At 45.4% G+C, this 24344-nt stretch overlaps 1 protein-coding gene across 4 annotated transcripts in view; it reads right to left on the bottom strand.

Moving 5' to 3' along the window:
- LOC126212971 (neprilysin-2-like) overlaps window positions 1–24344 on the bottom strand; it is a 245010-nt gene that overhangs the window by 162841 nt on the left and 57825 nt on the right. For 3 of the 4 annotated variants that reach the window (XM_049940505.1, XM_049940504.1, XM_049940502.1), the window contains exon 2: window positions 20543–20620. The exons of the other annotated variant lie outside the window; for it this stretch is intronic. In XM_049940505.1, the coding sequence (XP_049796462.1) occupies window positions 20543–20620 (78 nt within the window). The remainder of the gene's footprint in view (window positions 1–20542; window positions 20621–24344) is intronic. 4 annotated transcript variants of the gene reach the window in all.

The following is a 24344-nucleotide window of genomic DNA, read 5'->3' as shown; positions in this document are numbered from 1 at the left end:
GGATGAAAGGATATCGATGATAAGATTCGCTGATGACATTGCTATCCTGAGTGTAAGTGAAGAAGAATTACAGGCTCTGCTGAACGCGATGAAGTCTAATGGGTACAGAATACGTTCTGAGAGAAAACCGAAGTAAGGCGAAAGTACAATGTACAAGAAGTTAAGGAATAATCCACGACGGACAGAGCAAGGGAAACACAAAAAGCAGACTAGCAGCCTAAGAAAAAAGGCATTCCTAGGCAAGATAAGTCTACTACTATCAAACATTGGCCTTAATTTGAGGAAAAGATTTCTGAGTGTACGCTTGGAGCACAGTATTGCATGGCAGTGAAACATGGACTGTGACGATACAGGAACAGAAGAGAATCGAACATTTGAGATGTGTTGCTACAGACGAATGTTGAAAATTTGGTGGACTGATAAGGTAAGCAATGAGGAGGTTCTGCTCTTAATCGGAGAGGAAAGGAATACGTGGGCAACACTGAGAAGAAGGGACAGGATGATAGGATACCTGTGAAGACACAAAGGAATACATTCCATGGTACCAGAGGATCAGAACCGCAAGGGAATACAAAGATTGGAACACATCCAGTTAATAAATGGCTCCTAAATGGCTCTGAGCACTATGGGACTTAACATCTGAGGTCATCAGTCCCCTAGAACTCAGAACTACTTAAACCTAAGTAAAGTAAGGACATCACACACATCCATGCCCGAGGCAGGATTCGAACCTGTGACCGTAGCGGTCGCGCGGTTCTAGACTCCGGTTAATAACATCCATCATTAGCACCGCAACTCGGTTAATAATGATTTTTTTTTCTTGAAGGTAAACGGTTTTTTTGTGTATTTTGCGTCCCGGAATGTGCAATGGATGCAGTTCTGTGAGATAAGGAAAATGTATCTAGCTTGTCGGCAACATTGTGTTGCGAAGGTTTTCAACATAACCTGCTACATAAACATATTTTATTTTTTATTTTATAGTCTATAATATAGCTACCTATACATTTCTTTCCCAAGAATAGGAAAGAATATTGAGGATGTGATAGATGACTATCAGTCTGGCTTTAGGAAACTTAAAGACACCGGAAAGGCTATTTTGACGTTTCGGTTGATAATGGAAGCAAGACTAAGGATCAACACACGTTCATAGGATTTGTCGTCCTGGAAAAAAGCTTTCGTCAATGCAAAATGATGTAAGATGTGCGAAATTCTGAGGAAAAATAGGGGTAAGTTATAGGGAAAGACGGGTAATATACTACACTACTGGCCATTAAAATTGCTACACCAAGAAGAAGTGCAGATGATAAACGGGTATTCATTGGACAAATATATTACAATAGTACTGACATGCGATTACATTTTCACGCAAATCAGTACCCAGTACCCAGTACCCAGAACAACCATCTCTTGCCGTAATAACGGCCTGGATACGCCTGGGCATAGAGTCAAACAGAGCTTGGATGGCGTGTACAGGTACAGCTGCCCATGCAGCTTCAACACGATACCACAGTTCATCAAGAGTAGTGACTGGCGTATTGTGATGAGCCAGTTGCTCGGCCACCATTGACCAGACGTTTTCAATTGGTGAGAGATCTGGAGAATGTGCTGTCCAGGGCAGCAGTCGAACATTTTATGTATCCAGAAAGGACCGTACAAGACCTACAACATGCGGTCGTGCATTATCCTGCTGAAATGTAGGGTTTCGCAGGGATCGAATGAAGGGTAGAGCCACGAGTCGTAACACATCTGAAATGTGACGTCCACTGTTCAAAGTGCCATCAATGCGAACAAGAGGTGACCGAGACGTGTAACCAATGGCACCCCATACCATCACGCCGGGTGATACACCAGTAACGCGATGACGAATACACGCTTCCAATGTGCGTTCGCCGCGATGTCGGCAAACACGGATGCGACCATCATGATGCTGTAAACAGAACCTGTATTCAACCGAAAAAATGATGTTTTGCCATTCGTGCACCCAGGTTCGTCATTGAGTACACCATCGCAGGAGCTCCTGTCTGTGATTCACCGTCAATAGTAACCGCAGCCGTGGTCTCCGAGCTGATAGTCCATGCTGCTGCAAACGTCGTCGAACTGTTCATGCAGATGGTTGTTGTCTTGCAAACGTCCCCATCTGTTGACTCAGGGATCGAGACGTGGCTGCACGATCCGTTACAGCCATAAGGATAAGATGCCTGTCATCTCGACTGCTAGTGATACTAGGCAGTTGGGATCCAGCACGGCGTTCCGTATTACCCTCCTGAACCCACCGATTCCATATTCTGCTAACAGTCATTGGATCTCGACCAACGAGAGCAGCAATATCGCTATACGATAAACCGCAATCGCGATAGGCTACAATCCGATCTTTATCAAAGTTGTAAAGGTGATGGCACGCATTTCTCCTCCTTACACGAGGAATCACAACAACGTTTCACCAGGCAAAGCCGGTCAACTGCTGTTTGTGTGTGAGAAATCGGTTGGAAACTTTCCTCGTGTCAGCACGTTGTAGGTGCCGCCACCGGTGCCAACCTTGTGTGAATGCTCTGAAAAGCTAATCATTTGCATATCACAGCATCTTCTTCCTGTAGGTTAAATTTGGCGTCTGTAGCACGTAATCTTCGTGGTGTAGAAATTTTAATGGCCAGTACTGTATGTTTACAAGAACCACAGGGAATAATAAAGAGTCGACGACCAAGTAGGGCGTAAGACAAGGATGCAGTCTTTCCCCCTGGCGTTCAATCTGTACATCGAGGAAGCAATGATCTGAATAAAAGAAGGATTATGGAATGGGATTAAAATTTAAGGTGAAAAGATATCAATATAACTGTAAGCTGATGACATTGCTTTCCTGAGTTAAAGTGAAGAAGAATTACAGGATTTGCTGAATGGAATGGACAGACTAAGGAGTACAGAACAATTCTTTTAAGACATCATGGAATGACTGCCATGGTATTAAAGGGAGCTGTAGAGTGCGAAAACTGTAGACGAAGACAGAGATTGGAATACATCCAGCAAATAATTGAGGACGTAAGCTAAAAGTGCTACACTGAGAGGAAGAGGTGGGCAATGAAGAGGAATTCATGGCGGGCCGCATGAAACTAATCAGAAGACTGATGACGCAAAATAAATTATATATATATATATATATATATATATATATATATATATATATATATGTGTGTGTGTGTGTGTGTGTGTGTGTGTGTGTGTGTGTGTGGCACTGGAGAGGAAGAAGACTGATGACCCAAAACAATTACATATACATGTATATTTACACTCCTGGAAATGGAAAAAAGAACACATTGACACCGGTGTGTCAGACCCACCATACTTGCTCCGGACACTGCGAGAGGGCTGTACAAGCAATGATCACACGCACGGCACAGCGGACACACCAGGAACCGCGGTGTTGGCCGTCGAATGGCGCTAGCTGCGCAGCATTTGTGCACCGCCGCCGTCAGTGTCAGCCAGTTTGCCGTGGCATACGGATCTCCATCGCAGTCTTTAACACTGGTAGCATGCCGCGACAGCGTGGACGTGAACCGTATGTGCAGTTGACGGACTTTGAGCGAGGGCGTATAGTGGGCATGCGGGAGGCCGGGTGGACGTACTGCCGAATTGCTCAACACGTGGGGCGTGAAATCTCCACAGTACATCGATGTTGTCGCCAGTGGTCGGCGGAAGGTGCACGTGCCCGTCGACCTGGGACCGGACCGCAGCGACGCACGGATGCACGCCAAGACCGTAGGATCCTACGCAGTGCCGTAGGGGACCGCACCGCCACTTCCCAGCAAATTAGGGACACTGTTGCTCCTGGGGTATCGGCGAGGACCATTCGCAACCGTCTCCATGAAGCTGGGCTACGGTCCCGCACACCGTTAGGCCGTCTTCCGCTCACGCCCCAACATCGTGCAGCCCGCCTCCAGTGGTGTCGCGACAGGCGTGAATGGAGGGACGAATGGAGACGTGTCGTCTTCAGCGATGAGAGTCGCTTCTGCCTTGGTGCCAATGATGGTCGTATGCGTGTTTGGCGCCGTGCAGGTGAGCGCCACAATCAGGACTGCATACGACCGAGGCACACAGGGCCAACACCCGGCATCATGGTGTGGGGAGCGATCTCCTACACTGGCCGTACACCACTGGTGATCGTCGAGGGGACACTGAATAGTGCACGGTACATCCAAACCGTCATCGAACCCATCGTTCTACCATTCCTAGACCGGCAAGGGAACTTGCTGTTCCAACAGGACAATGCACGTCCGCATGTATCCCGTGCCACCCAACGTGCTCTAGAAGGTGTAAGTCAACCACCCTGGCCAGCAAGATCTCCGGATCTGTCCCCCATTGAGCATGTTTGGGACTGGATGAAGCGTCGTCTCACGCGGTCTGCACGTCCAGCACGAACGCTGGTCCAACTGAGGCGCCAGGTGGGAATGGCATGGCAAGCCGTTCCACAGGACTACATCCAGCATCTCTACGATCGTCTCCATGGGAGAATAGCAGCCTGCATTGATGCGAAAGGTGGATATACACTGTACTAGTGCCGACATTGTGCATGCTCTGTTGCCTGTGTCTATGAGCCTGTGGTCCTGTCAGTGTGATCATGTGATGTATCTGACCCCAGGAATGTGTCAATAAAGTTTCCCCTTCCTGGGACAATGAATTCACGGTGTTCTTATTTCAATTTCCAGGAGTGTATATTTGTGCGATAGTGTAATATGTAGGAACATATATCTGTTTCAAATCTAATTTTTACGGATACTTCAGTGACGGGTGATAAGTCGTTTTGTGCCTGCGCTTTGAAATTTCATTTCCTCAAGAGGTCATATTAGCTCGCCTGAACGCTTCTGCAACAAGTGTTGCAAACCTGTTATGAAAAAGCACCAGTCGACATTTTTAGATTTACATGGACAAGCATTAGCTGTACAAAAGAGTAACGACAATGAAAATCTGGCCTTACCGGAACTCGAACCCGGATTTCCCACTTTTCGCGGGTCGTCGCCTTACCATTCGGTATCACAGCGCGCTGTACACACAGACGCAAACTTGCATATGTCGTCAACGATGTGTCTCCAACCACATACGGAGGTTTGCGTCTTGTACTCTTGAGTACTGCTCGATAGTGAGGCGTTCACAACCAGTTCATATTAAAGGAAGACATCGAACCAAATCACAGGCTTGCTGTTGGATTTGTCACCGATAGGTTCGGTCAACAGACAAGTGTTACAGAGTTGCTTCGGCAACGCGTCTTGGAGTGTGCTCGGGTAGCCTAATTGTGCCGGCGCGGTAGCTCAGCGTGTACGGTTAGAGGGTTTGCTACCCTCTGTAGCAAAAAAGTGAGTGAATGCAAACGAAGAACCTAAAATGGTCTCATCGGACGTCCACCCCCAACAAATTCAGCGAACAATATAGAAAGAAGAAAAAAAACAAAAAACATGGTAAAGCGACCCCTCGCGCAATGTGGGAAATCCGAGTTCGACTCCCGGTAATCACATTAATTTTCATTGTCGTCAGTTCATTGTAAAGCTAATGGTTATTAGTATTCGTAACTGCAAATACATTTCACGTATTTCATAATGACTGCTGTCACCGCAGTACCTGTTCCTTCGAACATGCATGCATGTCCGAAGGAACATTACATCATAATTGCGAAGAACAAAGGGACTCCAGTATCGCATCGTTTCAGACTTTGTCCGAGAAATGTACTTTGCATTCTTCGACGTGAAGGATGGGGGTCAGGAGAAGTCATCGACCCAGCAGCTAATCACTTCAAGTCGTGGGGATGCACTCCGTATGCAGTCCAACCAAACAAATACATACACACGTTTACACATATACCCCGCAGGTGACGTCATGGAGATTGGCGTGCGGTATCTTGTACTATCAGTAGTCATTTTCTTTCCTGATCCGCCCGCAAAAGGAGCAAGGGAAAAACGACTGTCTATACGCCCCCATACGAGCCCTCATTTCTCTCATCTTAGTGGTCCTTACGCCAAATGTTCGCCAGCAGCAGTAGATTCGTTCTGCAGGCTGCTTAAAGTGCCGCTTGTCTAAACGTTCTCATTAGTGCCTCGCGGAAAGACCGTAGCCTTCCCCGCAGGGATTCCTATTAGAGTTCCCGAAGCCTCTCTGTAACACTTGTCTGTTGATTGAACCTATCGGTGACAAATCTAGCAAGACGCCTGTGTGAACTGGTTGGGGACGCCACACTGTCGGGTAGTACTCAAGAGTCGGTTGCACTTGTGTTCTAATTGCTGTCTCCTTTTCAGATTAACCACACTCCCCTAAAATTGTCCCAACAGACCGAATTCGAACATCCGTGTCCCCTACTACAATATCCACATGCTCGTTGCATTTCATATCGCTTTGCAACGTTACGCTCAGATACTTAAACGACTAGTAATACTGTATCCGAGCATTACAGGTTTTTTCTTGCTCTTCATCCGCATTAATTTACATTTTTCCACATTTAACGCTAACTGCTATTCATCACACAACTGGAAATTTTGCCCAAGTCGTCTTGTATCTTCCTCCAGTCAGTCAGCCTCGACACCTTACGGCACACCACGGAATCATCAGCAAACAACGACAGATTGCTGCCCACCCTGTCCGCCAAATCATTTATGTACATAGACAATAACAGTGGTCCTATCGCACTTCCCTGGGGCACACATGACAGTACCTATGCCTGTGATGAAGACTCGTTGTCGGGGACAACTTAACGGGTTCTGTTAGTTAAAAAGTCTTCGAGCCACTCACATATTTGTGAACTTACTCCATTAGCTCGTGCCGTCGTTAACAGCCTGCAGTGGGCCGCAATGGAAAAAGCTTTTTGGAGATTACAAACAGAGAATCTGCCTGTTGCAGTTCATCCGTAGTCCGCAGTATATCACGTGAGAAAAGGACAAACTGCGTTTGCACGAGCGATGCTTTCTAAACCCATGCTGATTCGTGGACGTAAGATGTTCCGTCTCAAGGAGATCCAGTGTTTTTGTACTGAGAATATGTTCGAGGATTCTGCAGTAAACCGATACTATGGATATTGTAATTTTTCGGGCCCACTATTTTACCTTTCTTATACACAACAGTCAGCAGCGCATTTTTCGAGGTGCTTCGGTCTTTGCAATGGCCGAGAGATTCCCGTTACCTCCAAGGTCAGTTAATGGCCAATGCCGTAGAGTTCCAAGGTTCATCCTTGGGCTGGCGACTTATTTGCGTTCAACTCTGCCAGTTGTTTCTCTCCGCCAGGGATGCCTATTACTATGCCCTTTTTACGAAGGTGCGAGCGATGGTCAAACGACGATATCTTTGTACTAATCCTGTGTGAATGATTTCATCAATGCCCAATCTAAAACTTCCGTTTTTCCTTCGCTGTTGCCGCACCAGACTCGTTGGAGAGTGACTGGATAGAACCATTCGGCCCCCTAAGCAGTATTACGCAGGCCATAATTTTCTCGGGCTCTCGGCGAGATCTTTCGTTGAAGTACGACGGTGGAAGCTGTTGTACGCTTCGCGCATCGCTATTCTTACAGACGCAAGAATTCCTTATAACTTTGGACCGTCGTCATCTGCGAATTCTTTTTTTTTAACCAAGACTGCAACAACAATGTGAAATCTGACCATTTTGGGATTCCAGTGGCATGGAGTGAGTCTTGCAATTACAGTGATTATTATTAATTTTTCTCTTGGAGCATATGAGGACAACTTTAAACGAAAAACTGAATCTTTTATTCTGTACCTCTGCCATGTGTAGACTCGACGGCGCATGAGGCGCATGACGGGTCTGATGAAGATTATAAATTCCATGACTGCCGCGTGCCCCAGTTGTTTTCACAACTTGAACGGTATAATTTGGTCACAGGTCTGTCATTTCTATAAACCACTACGCTACAGGAAAACAAATTGTTGGCCTTTTTAACTTTTCTTCTTCTTCGTTCAGAAATTAAAAAAAAAATCCTTCCTAACATTTCTGATTAGGATGACCTTCTGTACATCTCCAATGTTCCTGGTTTGACGCATATGTTTCGAATTTGGAATTCAGCACGAAGCTGGTGACTCTTCATTAAATCTTCACAAAGAATTCTCAAGGCTGTTCTTCTGCACTACGAACTTCCATACCAGTTGGATATTCAATATATTTGAAAGAGAAACACGATATTGTAGGCTTGAAGCCGGCGAAGCTTAATAACAAAGAATATTAGTGCATCATTTGTGCGAATCCGAAAGTATTCTCCTTGACCATTGGTGAAGGGGTGGCCATACTCCGTACCCCTACTTCCTATGCGAAAGGGACAGCAGTGAAAAACACAGACACTGGTCTCAGCAAGTCTTACCAACTCCAGTGCAAACGCTGGAGGCAAAACTGTAGTATTCCATTGTTTGGAGGACTCAAAGAAAAGTTCACCTCTATTTTACATAAAACTTGGTTTTATCAAATTATTAAAGTCCTAGAGTCTTATGGTAGATGTTGTCGGCTACAACTGACGTATGAATCACAATACGATGGCTATGGTACGAGAGGCACATTACACCACCCTGTTTTCAATGGCATGACTGATCGGAGCTTCTCAGGGGTCACGGTCAGGATGCCCTGAATAAGGCGTGCTGCTAATTCAGCCGCCTTCGCAGTCAGCGCACTGAACACAACACCTTCCAGGTAACCCCTCGGCCAGAAGCCACGCGGAATAAGACCAGATGATCTGGATGGCCAGGCTGTACGGGAATGACGGCTGGTAATTCTGCGAGCACTCCCGGAATGCCTCTGCAGCAGCCGCTACACAGGCTGTGCGATGTGCAGAGCAGCGCCATCTTGCATAACAATGATCCCACCCACACATCCACGCTGTTGAAGGGTTGGGACGACGTTGGTGCGCGAAAGACGCTCACAGCGTTTACCAGTGACGGTACAGGTAACGGGGCCCGCTGGACTCGAAAAAAATATGACCCTACGATAAAGAATGGCGTCAACCCGCACCACACAGTCACCTTTGCAGAATCAAAGGTTGATTTGCGTGCGGATTTTCCGTTGCCCATATTCTGCAGTTCTGGGTATGGACACGTCTGTGGAGATGGAAGTGGGCCTCGTCTGTCCACAGAATGTTCCGAGGCCAGTCGTTGTCCACTTGCATGTGAGCTATTAATTCCAGAGCGAACGTTTGTCATGCTGGTAGGTCATCAGAAAGCAACTCCTCAACACGGGTAATGTTGTGTGGACAGCAGTGCTGGATGTTTCGTAGGAATTTATGCACCGTGGTCGCGGGCATATCCAAAGTTTGGGCAATCCCCTCGCACTGTATGTTCGTGCACCACCGTTCAATCCCTCCTGCAAAGTTGTCGCCACATTTTTGACAGAAATCGGATCAGCTGTTTTCCTCGCTTCGGACGCTGCACTTAAAAAAACCTGTCTTTTTGAATTTTGTAATCGTTTTCCCCAGAACCTTTGTAACGTCTATGCAACAAATATGTGACGTTCCTACAACAAATATTACCTATGTTCGTCTGTGAAAATAGACTCGATAAGCAACGTGAGCTATCAGTAAACCGAATCTGACCTGCATAACACTGTGTGAGTGTTGTTTGAGTGTCTGTTTCACTGTCATTTAACCCCTCAACAGAATCGCTACACACGAAAAACTTAAAACCAACATTTGGATAAGCTATCCTACTGCGGCTTTGAATATGAAAAATTACAGGAGCAAATGAACCTTTAACAATGAATACCTAGGCGGTCTGACTGGAGTTTTTGTACAAGAAGTTACAAGTCGTACAGAATCTTGCTTGTGCAACGGAACTTACTGGATTACAGTACATGACACGTTGAGGTGTGTAAGTGTCTCTGTTTTGGCCCTAAGTTAGCCCTTACCCATTTAGATGACTGCCTTTTTTCATGTGGTTTACAGCAATTGACAGCAGCATGCAGCAGCAGCGACTAAAGCTTATCGTTACTAAGAACGAATTTAATAGAAAGGAGTTTGTTTGGGTCCTGTTGACTGGTAAATAACTTGTGAGAAGGAATTTAATAAATTAAGTATGTTTAAAACTTCGGAAATAATGGCCAATGCCATAGGTATCAATCATGGCTGACTGTCAGATTAACAAATTATTTCAATTTCAAAGTTACATTAACATTTAATAACCACAGCATCTTATTTAGGTGTGGAGAATAATTATTATTATTTGGAGCACACGGAAGCTTCTTTAATTTACAAGCAAAACATTGTATTAATGCAAACTCGGACTGACAATCACAGGCCAAACCCTGCAATTGCTTTTGCACTATGCTTGCGAATTTTACCTTGAATTCCATCCTCAGGCGTAGTTAAGCCATCTAGATCTCTCCTGGCCATATAAATGAAATCACACCTTGTGTGTGGTAAAATCTGCCATCATCGGCGTGAGGGCAGCGTGACACGTCTTCTGTTTCCGAGCTCTCGACCGACACTACTGAAAGTTTACTCTCGCAGACAGACTTGGAATCGCGCTCCCATGTTTCGCCCTCAGATTGTTACTATCGATGTGTGAGTGCTTAGACAGTACAAAGAATAGCGGTTATATTGTTTTCAGTGTAATGGAGAGTTCTGAGACACTTCTTACACCTTAGCAGACAACAGAGCAATACCTCTACTTGTACTTCCGTGTCTGGAACTTCTGCGGGCCTGTTCGCGCACTGCCACCGTTCTTATAGAAGAGCTTCATCGCCATCTTGCGATCCTTCGTGGAGACAGTCACGCAGGGCGTCTCGGACACGAATTGAGGAACAGCCGTGCGCCGCGTATCCGTTGGCATGTGTACTCTTGACGCTTATAGCTTCGTCTACTGGCCTAATTTTTATTTCGTTTTTTTTTCTTTTTTTCCCACAATGTTTCCCCTGCGTGAATAATATGCTGTTCAAATTTGACGCCATTCTGAGCAGTGATTCTCATTCTGCAGCTTTTTCATACTGGAACATTAATTATGAACACCCTACACACAGCACCCCGTCTTCAGGCCACAAGTGGCCCATCGGGACATCCGACCGCCGTGTAATCCTCAGTTGAGGATGCAGATAGGAGGAGCGTGTGGTCAGCACACCGCTCTCCCGGTTTTATGACGGTTTCCATTGACCGGAGCCGCTACTACTCGGTCGAGTAGCTCCTCACTGGGCATCACGAGGCTGAGTGCGCCCCGAAAAATGGCAACAGCGCATGGCGGCTGGATGGTCACCAATCCAAGTGCCGGCCACGCCCGACAGTGCTTAACTTTGGTGATCTCACTGGAACCGGTGTATCCACTGCTGCAAGCCCGTTGCCTCCCCTACACATAGGGTTACTATATTTTAATGTTCAAACACTGGAGGAATTCAGATAATGTGGTTTATTTCACATATTTTCATTTCTTTAGCCCATTTTTTTTTAAAAAAAAGTAAATCTGTTCTTCAGATAACTTCGTCACAGTACTTAACACATGTTACATTTTTCATGTTGTACAGTCCAGTCAACAACAACTTTACATTTTCAACAGTGATTTACTCTGCTTACCTCAACAATTCAATACATTCATTCAACAAGTTGCACAGTTCATCATGCAGAACTCAAGTGTTCCTAAAGCACATAGTGCATCAAAGAGTTCAGAGTCATTAAATAACAGTAATAACACTTCTGAAAAATAAGAGCTTTTTTCCACTGCTTTCCACTTTGATTCTCTTTCCAGAGTTAACCAATGAAACACATACCACTGTACTGGGGTATCCGCTTAGCACAAAGATGTAATTTATATTCTAATAGTTGTACATTCAACTGTCAACCACTTTAAGTGAATTTCTGTGATCAGATTCAGTAATAATATGCTTCACTTTTAAAGGGACAAAACGTTTTCTGCCCTTTTATGCGAACTGGAGGCAGTGCTCTGTGAAACAGAGTAGAGTTCTACAGCAGTTTTGTTCTCATCTTGTACTGTGTGCAAACAGTAACTAGCCTTCTGGCAGTGGAGTTTCCAGGAAAGAACCTAATAGTTACGAGACAGTTCCGTTTAGATAGGAAACAACTTTTTAGAGCAGTATTTCTGTGCAGTATCCTCTCAATTGCAGATGCAAATGACAACCGGCTGGCGACTGTTGTCATCAGTGTTTTCTGCTGGTGATAAAAGTGGGACCTGAGTTCGTACTGACCGACTCAAAGCATCTCCATTGTACTGCCGTCCTCTTTCACTTTCTCGAGTGTATCGTGCAGGACGCGATTCGGCGCTGGCGGTCCTAACCGTGCAACATCTTGCCCGACACCATCAGGCACATGTCGTCTGGGGAAATCAGCACCTCGGTGTGGACTACCGCGTGAAATTCAAGTTTAGGGTTCGCTATTGTTGTACACACTTGATGCAGAATGACTTCAGCAATACTGTCCTCGCATTTTTTCCACACATGAGCCGGACCCGATGTAAAACACATTGAAATGATGGTGGTAGAAAGTGTTTGAATTTGTTGCGCGGTGCACAAAATAACAGCATCAGCGACTGCGTGATCCCCGTGAATGTCATCCCTGAGCATGTGTGAACACTGACAGTCGTCTCGATACGCTGCGCACTACTCACCACTGAGAGTTAATAAAGATTCAAATGAAGTCGGTCCACCAACATTCAAATGGTTCAAATGGCTCTGAGCAGTACATCGGAGGTCACCAGTCCCCTAGACTTAGAACTACTTAAACCTAACTAATCTAAGGACATCACACACATCCATGCCCGAGGCAGGATTCGAACCTGCAACCGCAGCAGCCTCGTGGTTCCGGACTGAACGCCTAGAACAGCTCGGCCACAGCGGTCCACCATCATTAAACATTAAAAAACCGTAGGTAAATATATTCGCCATTGCTCGGAACAACTGTGTAAATGCGTTCCAATGCATCAGTTGAATACAGGGTGTTACAAAAAGGTACAGCCAAACTTTCAGGAAACATTCCTCACACAAAAATAAAGAAAAGATGTTATGTGGACATGTGTCCGGAAACGCTTAATTTCCATGTTAGAGTTCATTTTAGTTTCGTCAGTATGTTCTTCCACCTACGCTCAATGGAGCACGTTATCATGATTTCATCCGGGATACTCTACCTGTGCTGCTAGAACATGTGCCTTTACAAGTACGACACAACATGTGGTTCATGCACGATGGAGCTCCTGCACATTTCAGTCGAAGTGTTCGTACGCTTCTCAACAACAGATTCGGTGACCGACGGATTGGTAGAGGCGGACCAATTCCGTGGCCTCCACGCTCTCCTGACCTCAACCCTCTTCACTTTCATTTACGGGGGCATTTGAAAGCTCTTGTCTACGCAACCCCGGTACCAAATGTAGAGACTCTTCGTGCTCGTATTGTGGACGGCTGTGATACAATACGCCATTCTCCAGGGCTGCATCAGCGCATCAGGGATTCCATGCGACGGAGGGTGGATGCACGTATCCTCGCTAACGGAGGACATTTTGAACATTTGCTGTAACAAAGTGTTTGAAGTCACGCTGATACGTTCTGTTGCTGTGTGTTTCCATTCCATGATTAATGTGATTTGAAGAGAAGTAATAAAATGAGCTCTAACATGGAAAGTAAGCGTTTCCGGACACATGTCCACATAAAATATTTTCTTTCTTTGTGTGTGATGAACGTTTCCTGAAAGTTTGGCCGTACCTTTTTGTAACACCCTGTATACACTGATGAACCAATGCATTATGACCATCTGTTTTATTGCTTGTTTGTCCATCTTGGGCACGAAATACATAACTTATTCTGCGTATCAGGGAGCCGACACTTTGTTGGTACTTTTGTGGAGGCACGTGGCGTTAGATTTCTACGCACAGTTCACGTAATTCGAGTACATAACGGGACGGCGATCTGTACACGCCGTGATGGCGCCCTACAGCGACCAACATGGGTTCTATAGGACTCACATCAGGCGAATTTGGTCGCCGAGACATCAACGTGAGTTCACTGCAATGCTCCTCAAGGCATTGTACCACGGTTCTGGCTTCCAGACACGGACAGTTACACTGAAGCGCCAAAGAAACCAGGCATTGGTATTCAAATAGAGAGATAGGTAAACAGTCATAATACGGCGTTGCGGTCGGCAACGCTTGTATAAGACAACAAGTGTCTGGCGCAGCTGTTAGATCGGTTACTGCTGCTACAATGGCAGGTTATCTAGATAAGGGAGATAAACTTGGTGTTACGTCGGGGCACAAGCGATGCGACACAGACTCTCTGAGGTAGCGATGAAGCGGGGATTTTTCCGTACGACCATTTCAAGAGTGTATCGTGAATATCAGGAATCTGGTAAGACTTCAGATCTCCAACATCACTGCGCCCGGAAAAAGGTCCTGCAAGAACGGAACCAACGACGGCTGAAGAGAGTCGTTCAACGTGACAGAAGTGCAAACCTTCCGCAAATTGCTGCAGATTTCAGTGCTGCGCCATCAACAACTGTCAGCGTAGGAACCATTCAACGGAACATCATCTGATCCGTGTGCTGCTCGCCCGACCGCTGGCGACACACGCCCCAGTTACCTGCCCTGGAAGTTGGCGTACTTTTCTGGCAGTGTACCTTCCTTGTCGTGTTGATGCTGTCCGACACGGCGCGTAGTTCGACAGCCTCTTGTGTTGTACTGTGCATGTATTTTGGTATGTCTACCTTCGTTCAAGTGTTCCCTTCGGCCTTGGGTGTTTTCTGAAGACGTAGTGCTGTCTGTCTCTTCACCCTTGCCTGAAACTATTCCATCGTTGTACCGATGATCGGCGCATTGGTTAGTCGGTCGGTCGGTGCTTAAGCAGCCCCTAGCTTGAGATGTCATCCTGCTACGTGAGTAGAGCTCTTGGCTGCCTGCCTCACCTTACCTTATGTTACTTTCCCAGGCCGACCCTTGGAACACTTGCGAAGAACCGCTTGTCCTGATTCATTAGATTCTGATGTTTGTTTTCAGGATATTTGTAATTTTTTAATTATTGTTGGTGTGGCCTTCAGCCGAGCAATAATTTCGCTTCTTTCGTCATAAGGCCTTCAGCTGATTTCCAGTAAGTTTTTTTTAAGCAAACTTGTTTTAAAGGCAAGCTATTTATTTTAAAGGTGCTATTTGGAATTGTTTCTCTGACTTCCAGTTCAGGCCTCCAGTCATTTGTGATTTGAGGTTGTGTGTGACCATCAGCCGAACAATAGTTTCACTTCTTTCGTAGTAGCCGTGCTACAATAAGTTTTTTTAAAGTTTTTTTAAAGCAAAGTTTTTTTAAAGCAAACTTGTTTTAAAAGAGAAGAATTTATTGAAATGTGTGATATTTGGAATTGTTCTTCTGACTTCTAATTCAGGCCTTCAGCTGTTTGTGTTTTGAAGTTGTTTGTGGCTTTCAGCCGAGTAATAATTTCACTTCTTTTATAATAAGCCTTTCATTAATGTTACAGTTTGTCGTAGAACGAAGTATTTATCTTAATAAGAGCTATTTGGAATTTTTCTCCTGACTCCTAATTCAGGCCTTTCAGCCGTCATACAGTCAATCGTGTGTTTTTTTAAAGAGATTGTTTTAAAATTTTAATTTCTTTAAATAAAGTTTACTATTCGTTGTGCCACCGAGAGTAACTGATTACGGCACCGTCCACAATCGTAACCTTATCCTGCCCCATCCTGAGATCCCAGTTCTCATCACCAACACGGGCTTTTGCAGCTGAAGGCCCACTCATGTACCGTTGATGACTGTACGACACAAACATTTACGCCTCGCCTGGGCCCGTCAACACCACATTCGACTGTTGATGACTGGAAACATGTTGCCTGGTCGGACGTGTTTCGTTTCAAATTGTATAGAGCAGAACGAAGTGTACGGGTGTGGAGACAATCTGATGGATGGATATGGACAGCCCTGCAGGATTCATGCTGTCAGTTCCCTCCAGCAGTACTTCAGACATTAGTCGAGTCCATGCCACATCGTTTGCTGCACTTCTGCGTGTTCGCGAGGCATCTAGATGATTTTAGGCAGGTGTACCAGTTTTCTTGGCTCTTCATTGTATATTGCTGAAAGATGACATCGCCGCCTGGGATGACTTCAAGCATGATGGGATGCAGGTTGTTCGCAGTTGTCAGCGTGTCTTCGATTGTTACCACAGGTCCCATCCAAGCTGAGGAGAGTGTTTTCCATACCATAATATTGCTCCCACTAGGCTGCGTCCGTGGCGCGCTGCACGTTTCGACGTTTCGAGACGCCGATCACCTCGATAACGGCGTTTGTGGAGACGAACATCGACTTAGTGTAGCAGAAATGTTATTTACGTTTCCGTCGGTCAACGGTCGAATGCCGACGGTTCCATGCCCACAGCAGTCGTAATTGATGATGTCGTCAGGTCAACATGTGAACATGTATGGGCGGACTGCTGCGGAGCTCCATGTTCGACACTGTACGGTGAACGGTGTGCTCCGATAAACTTGTGCGTGCACCAGTATAGCGCTCTTTCGGCAGAGATGCCACAGATCACCAGACAACCCCGCGTTCGTTGAAGAGTCGTGGTCGTCCAACCGTTTGGCGCCTAGCCGTAGTCTCACTGTCCCTCTAAGTCTTTCTGTAGGTGCTCACGACAGTAGCACGTGAACATTCCACCAACTTTGCCGCTTTCGAGTTAGTCGCTCACAGGACCTGCGTAGTAATACTCTGCACTTTGTTGAAGTCGCTTACCCCAGTGGATTTCCCCATTTGCAGCCCACCAAACCTTCACTAGGGTGATCCCTCGTCCTTGTCTCCTCCGCTTACTTACTGTTGATACCACGTCACGTGCCTGCAGCGCTACCAGGCGGCATCCAGAGTCGCGGTGGGCAGTGGGCGTAATGTTTCGGCTCATCAGTGTACATTCACGTATCCAGGAACAGGCTTTCCGTGTGCCATACGTTCGACTTCTGTTTTTTTGATAATGCGCTCCACTTGAAATACCTCGGCATTCCGTGTAAAGCAAAGTTCTAGCTTACGGATCACCTGCGAATTCCAAGGGGAAGCTGATCAAAGTTGTCGCTGGTGGTCTTTCAGCTCTCTGCGCTGCGTTTTCTTCCGTCAAATAGACTCGTTGCCCATTCTCCAGGTGCACAACAAAATGGACAACGTGAGATGATTTTCGCAAATGGAGATTGAAAGATCCTCCATCCCATCTCATTGCTGCTGACATATCTTCCTATCCGGTATTGCGAAACTTAATCGTTGGCATCAGAAGCCGATATACCAAGTGCAGCCATGTCGCTTCCTCCAGTGACGTACTTGCAAACGTACTTTATGCACTCGACAGAACTGCACTACTCGACATTCCAGTGCGCTTTGGATGTTTTGGAAAGCAGCGAAGAATACGGAACAGTCCAGCTGTTGCCAAGTACAACGTCTCTGTTTTTTGTCTTTCGACGTTATCGGTACGCCGTCATCCTGTGTAGAGCGACGACGCTAGAGGAGGTGGCCGCCGCTGTCTGTGGGTGTGTGAGAGACCCAGACAAGCATGCGGATAAAGTTTATGGCATTTGTTTTGTACCAAACTCCTGGTCGTGATCGCCACACGGTCCATGAGTCATATTCGTCGTCACCACTTCGTACAACTGTGGACCTGTTTCGGGATCAGGAATTTCTGCGCAGACGACGGCTCCAGCACGCGCGACTTGTCTTCCAGGCAAGGCAGTGGAGCGGACGCGACGGCAGCTACGAAATACTTATCATCTGATTTTAAGAAAACTATTTGGTGAAAAAATTTGGTTCTTCCGCATCTTACAGCTCGATATCTTCACTCGATAAAGATCTCAATTTATTTTCGTTATCCGTCATAGTTACTATGCTGCACGAAATTCAGTACATGGGTACACGAAATGTTTAAGAATTTGCAGAGGTAAAATCACATTGCGTAGACTTTCCATATATTTCATTTAAGGCCACACATTATTATGTATGAAATGTAGCCAATATATCTAAATTGTATTTAAAGTTGTGGCCGGAATATTTCTTTTCATTCTTGAGATATTGGTTGTTACATCAGCGGACGGGTCGCTCGCAGCGCGTCCGAACTTTTCCTGCGCTTCGGGAATCAAGTGGTCGTAAAAATCGTCGTATCTCATAAACGGTTCAAGATATCGAAACGACGATTTTTGGAAGTGACAGCACGCAGAAAGGACTATTTTATCGTATGATTGACACTCGATTTGCTTTCGTAAACGCATGAGCAGAGCGAAAACAAGATCCCCTATAAATTACACCAGGAGGTTTTCTCCGAATTTTCATAGCTAAACAAAGGGAGAGAAACAGGAAAACGTGAGGTCTAGTTTTGCATGAAAGTATTTAATTGCTTGAAAGTAATCAGGGTAATCAACGAAAACTTAATTAATGAGTTGAGAAAAAATTGAAATGTTTCACGACAAGTTGCTGCCAAGCTAAGTAAATGAAGTGTCAAAAATTTCATCTGTTCAAGGCCTAGCTGTTTTGCACATAAAAGGAAACATTGGTGCGGTATTTAAATGTCAATAAGGCTTCCTTCGAATCATGTACGTTAGGAAGGCAAACGAGGAGTCACTAAGATCATGCTTCCTGACAAGCTCGAAAATAAAAAAATGAAAGAAGTCGGTCAAATATTTTATGAAATGATTTTTGAAAAAGAAATAAGCAGAACAGAGAAGCGTTCTATATGCCTTGGAATGATGCTCGAAATTTTGAACAGAAAATGAAGTGCACCAAAAGTTTCCCTAATATTTTTTATTTCATACTTATAGACAAATCATTACACAAAACGTTTGAGTTTCTTTTCGAAAATTTAGTATGCTCCACTTTTACAGATTATTTAGATTAATTGAAACGCTTGGCCTTAGCACTGACTGCTGATGAATTACGTTCGCAACGTTAAATGTCTGTAAAATTTCATGGTTCATTGTAATTTATTAGGAAATTCATGTGTGCGATACACTGGGACAGGTGTGTGCACACTTAAAGATCAAGTTATTTGGCAAAACCTCAAACATATACTCAGCGATGCAGTGTAAATAGTATACATAAAACTCTGTATACAGAAGTATGACTGAGTCAGTTAAAATGTACAAAGAACCCAGTATCGAACGGAGGACCTTCTCGAAACACGTAACCACATATTCTTTCTCTACCACTACACCATGGCTAGATATGCAGGTTATCAGTCTGTGTGTTTATGTGTGTATTTAGGGTAGTTAGTTGTGTAGTTAGTCATTGTTCCTCATTTATTGGCTGTTAAAAGTTCTTGTTCATGTAAAAAACATTCGCATTTAATTTATTGATGAGATAGTCGAATGCTCCTCTGCTCATTCACGTGTATTCGAAGAATTTGTCTGGTGACCTTCGTAGTTGAAGATATTTATGAAATTCTCCATTGAGATTCCTCCCTTTATAAATTTCATGCACAGCGTTCCTTTTCGCTTCATTTTCTTAAGTAAACCTACTTCTGTGGCCTTACCCTCCAGCTGCAGTATTCTACAGTTTAGGGGCGGCGTTTTACAGAGACAGCTGGCTGGCTCTCAGCAGCAATCTTGCAGCGCGACACGGCCGCTCGCACGCAGGACAGCCGGGCTTTTCGCTGATTCTGCTGCCTGTCGCTGGAGTGTCGCGCATCCAGGAGTCGCTCGCTGTCGGTCACTTCTGCTGCTCACGTAGGACTCGGCCTAAGTCGAAAATCGTCGATTTGAAGCGTCACGAGGATAATCAATCTTTCTTGTTTGTATGGGTACTTTTTCTATCAAATACCACAACACTTCTGAATTTAGAATTGCAGGCCGAGTTCTAGAATCATAATTAAAAATACATGGTATCGGTCTTGGAACCCATGGAGACTGTGGTCTTGGCGGTGGCGTTTATACGCTTATACATGTGGAAGACAGGATTTCAGTGGCGTCGACTCACAAGCTATCATTTCAGTCACTTGTTGGGAAATCTGCAGTATTGTAAAAGAAATTTTGTCTTTTGTTTTCAAGTAATTCAGTGAGCTGAAATTTCGAGGACGAGAAAATCGTGGCCTAGTACTAGGTCGCACAAAATATTCTGGTAAAATTTACGAAAAAAGTGCTGTAGTTCTTACTTGAAATTTAATACAGCGATATAAATTAATTGTTCGATGTATTATTAGTGCGTATTCTAAGGAAGACGAAGAAAATGGAGAGTCGCGTCCGCACTCATACACGTATGCATTTTTTTATTATTTTTATTTTTTAGTAGGGTGGAGCCCCTCCACGCCCACACCGACATGATGGGCAACTGAACAGACCTACTGCCGTCTCTGCATATTGGCTAGTTTTCACTAAGTGGGGTCTCGCAGGATGTGGGTACTGCGTTACGGTTATCCATTAATACGCGCTCATCTGGAGATAGATTGGGTCGAAAGTTGAACGAAGGGTAACGGTTTGAAGTGCAGAGGAAAAGTGTATCAAGGCAAGAGTCAAGGGAAAAAATCCTCTGCGATGGTTGGGTCGGGTTGTAAGAGCACTAGCGGATTTCTTGCTGCCTGCGACAGGTCATGCAAGGGCAGGCTTTGTTAGTAGTGGATATCATGCAGGCGCATACCTTTGACGTTGTGGAGCGATGTCATTCGCCGGCTGCAGCTGGGTGACGATGTTGGCTTCTCGGTCAGCATCAGCATACCTGTAACATATGGGTTCATTATCGTTTAGTGTCCGATAGGTCATATATCGGATCCACAGTGTAGGATAGTGTTTGCGATTTGTTTGTGCGTTAGGCTAAGCGCAAACTGAGACGTGTACAGCGCGTATGCCGTGACACGACACTACAGCGAGACACGCGCGTGCCGCACGTGCCGTGCTGGTGCTTCGCATACTGAGACGCGTACGCACACTTTGCACGCGCCAGTTAGCGACGCTCTGTACTGACAGAATCGAAGCGCGGGCACACGGTAATCTTCCTTTTGCAGAAATTATTCCGTAAAAATATTTGATTTTTCCCTTACTTGCGGCACTATGTGTCAGCTACGTGGCGAAGTGCTCATCGTCTCGCTATAGGTCATACTTTTTGTGATGTACACATTTTATTAAGACGCTAAGCAAAATTCGAAAAGTTTGCAATGAAAAGTAAAGGTCGCTATGATTTTGCATTTTGTCCCGTATTTCACCGCATGTTTGCGAAATTTAGCCAACACACTGAATTTTTCTTTAGACTTGGGAGGAGGTCTCCCCGATCTCGAGAAAATGGATCCTACGTCGCGCGCTCACTACCGATCTCACGCCTGCGAGAATGAAATATTCACAACATCCCTCATAGCTCCTAATACGCTCGAGATATCGAGACGAGATTTTGGCGAATGATAGGACATAAGGAGGTGAGTATTTTGCCAATTGATAAACAGAACTTTCTTATCTATGGAGATATGTCGGAAGTTATACTTCCTATTTTATGTTTTCTTTCCAGGGACTCTAATTTTTTAACAGTTATCGACAGCTAATACGCAAATAAACATGATATTTCTTCTCTTATGTCACTGTAAACCGACACGATGAGGTTTTTCGTAAGCTACTGAGCTCTCTGGTCGCCAACTACTTGTTTAATGGGACAATCTGTTTCAGAAATCTGACGTAATAGCTGCTACAAGATGCGTTAGTGCAAATTGTACTGTGTTTTTGGAAAAGAAGTACAATTACACCTGTTAACAAGAGAAATGAGCGTTGCTCATAAATGATGATGCTTCTTCGAATGAGAAAAGGTTAACAATTCATACAAAAATAAATCGCCAGTTCTGTTGGAATTTTGGTTGAATCCCCATAACCCATCGTATTTTTAACACTGGACGACCAGAATAGAAACCTACCACAGGATTTTATTACTTCTCTCCATCTGAGCGGTGTTAAAATAATGGAGAGCGCACTCTTCAGGCGGAATGACAGGCACATACCAGATGCCGGTTACTCACCTACGGCTTGTCAAACTGACAACGTGTGATTCGAGAATAAAATAGTTGTTGTGGACAAAAATAAGCAATGTATCCGTCGCACAATACATTGGTCAGTGTATTGTCAGCAGCTGAGAATGGAGCTTGGGACAGAAATGCGGAGGCTAGCCAGGTGTGTCTTATGAGCGGGAGTCCACATCGTTCGAAAAACATTGTCATTAAAGTAGATCTACCTTTGTTAGCAATACATTTCAACACATTAAATATATTAAAATACCACGCTCTTTCAGGATACTCATATTTTTGGAATAATTTCGACCACCTCTTCATTTGTGTAGCCTGTTGTATAATTAGTTTATTAATGCTGATAGTGTGATGTCCATATGTATGTAGTAAAATGTCTGTTATCACATCCGTGTCCAAGTAATGACAGTGGAACTTATGTTCTTCGGATATTGGACGTCTTTTACCAGGAGCACAAAGGGATCATACCTGAGGAAATTACGCCTTTTCGACATTTTGTAACAGATCGCAGACATATCAGCATAGCAGACAGCAAGTGGATAACCTTGTTTTACTTTCCTGCCTTGCTTCTAGATCACATGATTTTATAATATTCCTTAGTTTCTTACTCGCTACCATTACGATAAATCATCTGTCCCTTCTTACGATCTGAAAACATTGTGGAGGCAGAAGATATAGTACCAGTGGCTAATGGCACATCAGTTACTGAACTGTGCATCGTTCATAACAAAAGAATAGACAAGACGAAAAAATAGACAGATATATGCAACTGAAAACTATTATGTACTAACGAAAAGAGACGGCGAAAAACGAAACACTACTCAGTGACAATAAAATTCAATACACTGCAACGCTGTACTTTTCGGATGGGCAATACTTCCGCTGCCCATATCCGCCCTGCCGAAGTGAGCATAAGTCGGGACTGCCTCCCGCTCCCCGCCTCTCCCCTCCCTCAGCGCTCGCGTGGCGCGCGGCGCGAGAAACTCTGCCGCGACCACAACGCCGCACGACCTGGGCCAGACGCGTGTCGCGTCCCAGTCGCGTCGCGTCCCAGTTTGCGCGCTCCCATCTGAACCTGTGTAGCCACAAAAATGCGGGCTGCGCCGCGCCGCGCCACACGCGCTATACGCGTCTCAATTTGCGCCTAGCGTGTGGCTTGTCGGCTTTCCTCCTGTAGCCTGTTGGTCGGCTTTGAAAGAAGCTGGCGTATTCAGTCAATGTTTTGGCAGGGGCTTTTCAACGTTGCCGCTTTTGAGTGTATGTTAGCTCGTCATCGAAGAGCTCACGTACAATACCCCGTATGGAGGTCCCTCAATCGCGTAAGAGTGGGCGTCCCCCGATGCAAGACCAACCTGAAGAAGTAGGGAATCCTTCCAGCGACCACTGACACCTTTTGCGACTACGGGGCTGAAGAAGATAGGAGCCATCTATTTGTATGCCCCCTCCTGGATAACCCGCGCTCAATACAAGATGTTTACGAAGGAAATGACAAAGCTATCGCAACTGCTATTTTTTGGAAATGCTGACCGGACACGGAAATGAAATGAATGATAGGTGGTTATACCCTAGCTAGGAGTGTCTTTGGCCGCTTATCCTTCCACCTATGGTTGTGATCTTAGTTTCCAGAGCAAGGATGAAAGGATTGTTCGAGCGTCTAGAGCTCCTGTATAGTCGTGTGGCGACTCTGAATACTTCCTTGAGGGTTCCAAGGCGGTATTCAGTATGAATATCCACGGTGCGGGTGTAGCATGGAGCGTTGCTAATGATGCATAGCAGCTTGTTCTGTATGATCTGCGGACTTGTAGGAGCTGCGTATCTCCAGACTGGAGCTGCGTACGTCTCCAGAGGCCTGATCAGTGTCATATATATGGACCTCGACACATATGCGAGGCCGACCAGGGCTCATGTAGTGGCAAAGCGGCTCGACTGGGATTTGAGGGACCCGGGTTCAGTCCCTGGACCAGCCACCAAGTTTGGGTTTTCCGTGGTGTCCTCTAACTTTTTACGCAGATGGCGGGATGAGTCATAGAAACGGCTGCCCAGGCACCCTTGCCTTCAAGCAAACTAATAACTTTGGCTGTCGACCGGACGTGAAAGTTCCTTTCTTCACTCTTTCCTTTGTTCGGTATGCATGCACTGGCCAGCTCCTATTTATTATACCCCGTTATCACTTCTAACAGTCGGCATTTGAGCTGGGTGGTAACGTACTCGCCTCCCATGCAAGCGGGCCCGGATTCGATTCCCAGGCGGGTAAGAGATTTTCTCTGTTCATGCTGTCTTCTTCATCCTTTTATCCTCATCACCAGCGCACAAGTAGCCCAATGTAGCGTCGACTGAAATGAGACTTGCACTTGGCTGCCGAACTTCCCCAGATGGGGCCTACTGGCCACCCATGCCATACGCTCATTTCCATTTATCACTTTTAACGAGTTAACTGAAAGA

The sequence above is a fragment of the Schistocerca nitens genome, chromosome 11, assembly GCF_023898315.1.
Source record: "Schistocerca nitens isolate TAMUIC-IGC-003100 chromosome 11, iqSchNite1.1, whole genome shotgun sequence".
Classification (NCBI taxonomy): domain Eukaryota; kingdom Metazoa; phylum Arthropoda; class Insecta; order Orthoptera; family Acrididae; genus Schistocerca; species Schistocerca nitens.
Note: the sequence above shows the minus strand (reverse complement) of the source record. Positions and strands in the feature narration are given on the sequence as shown.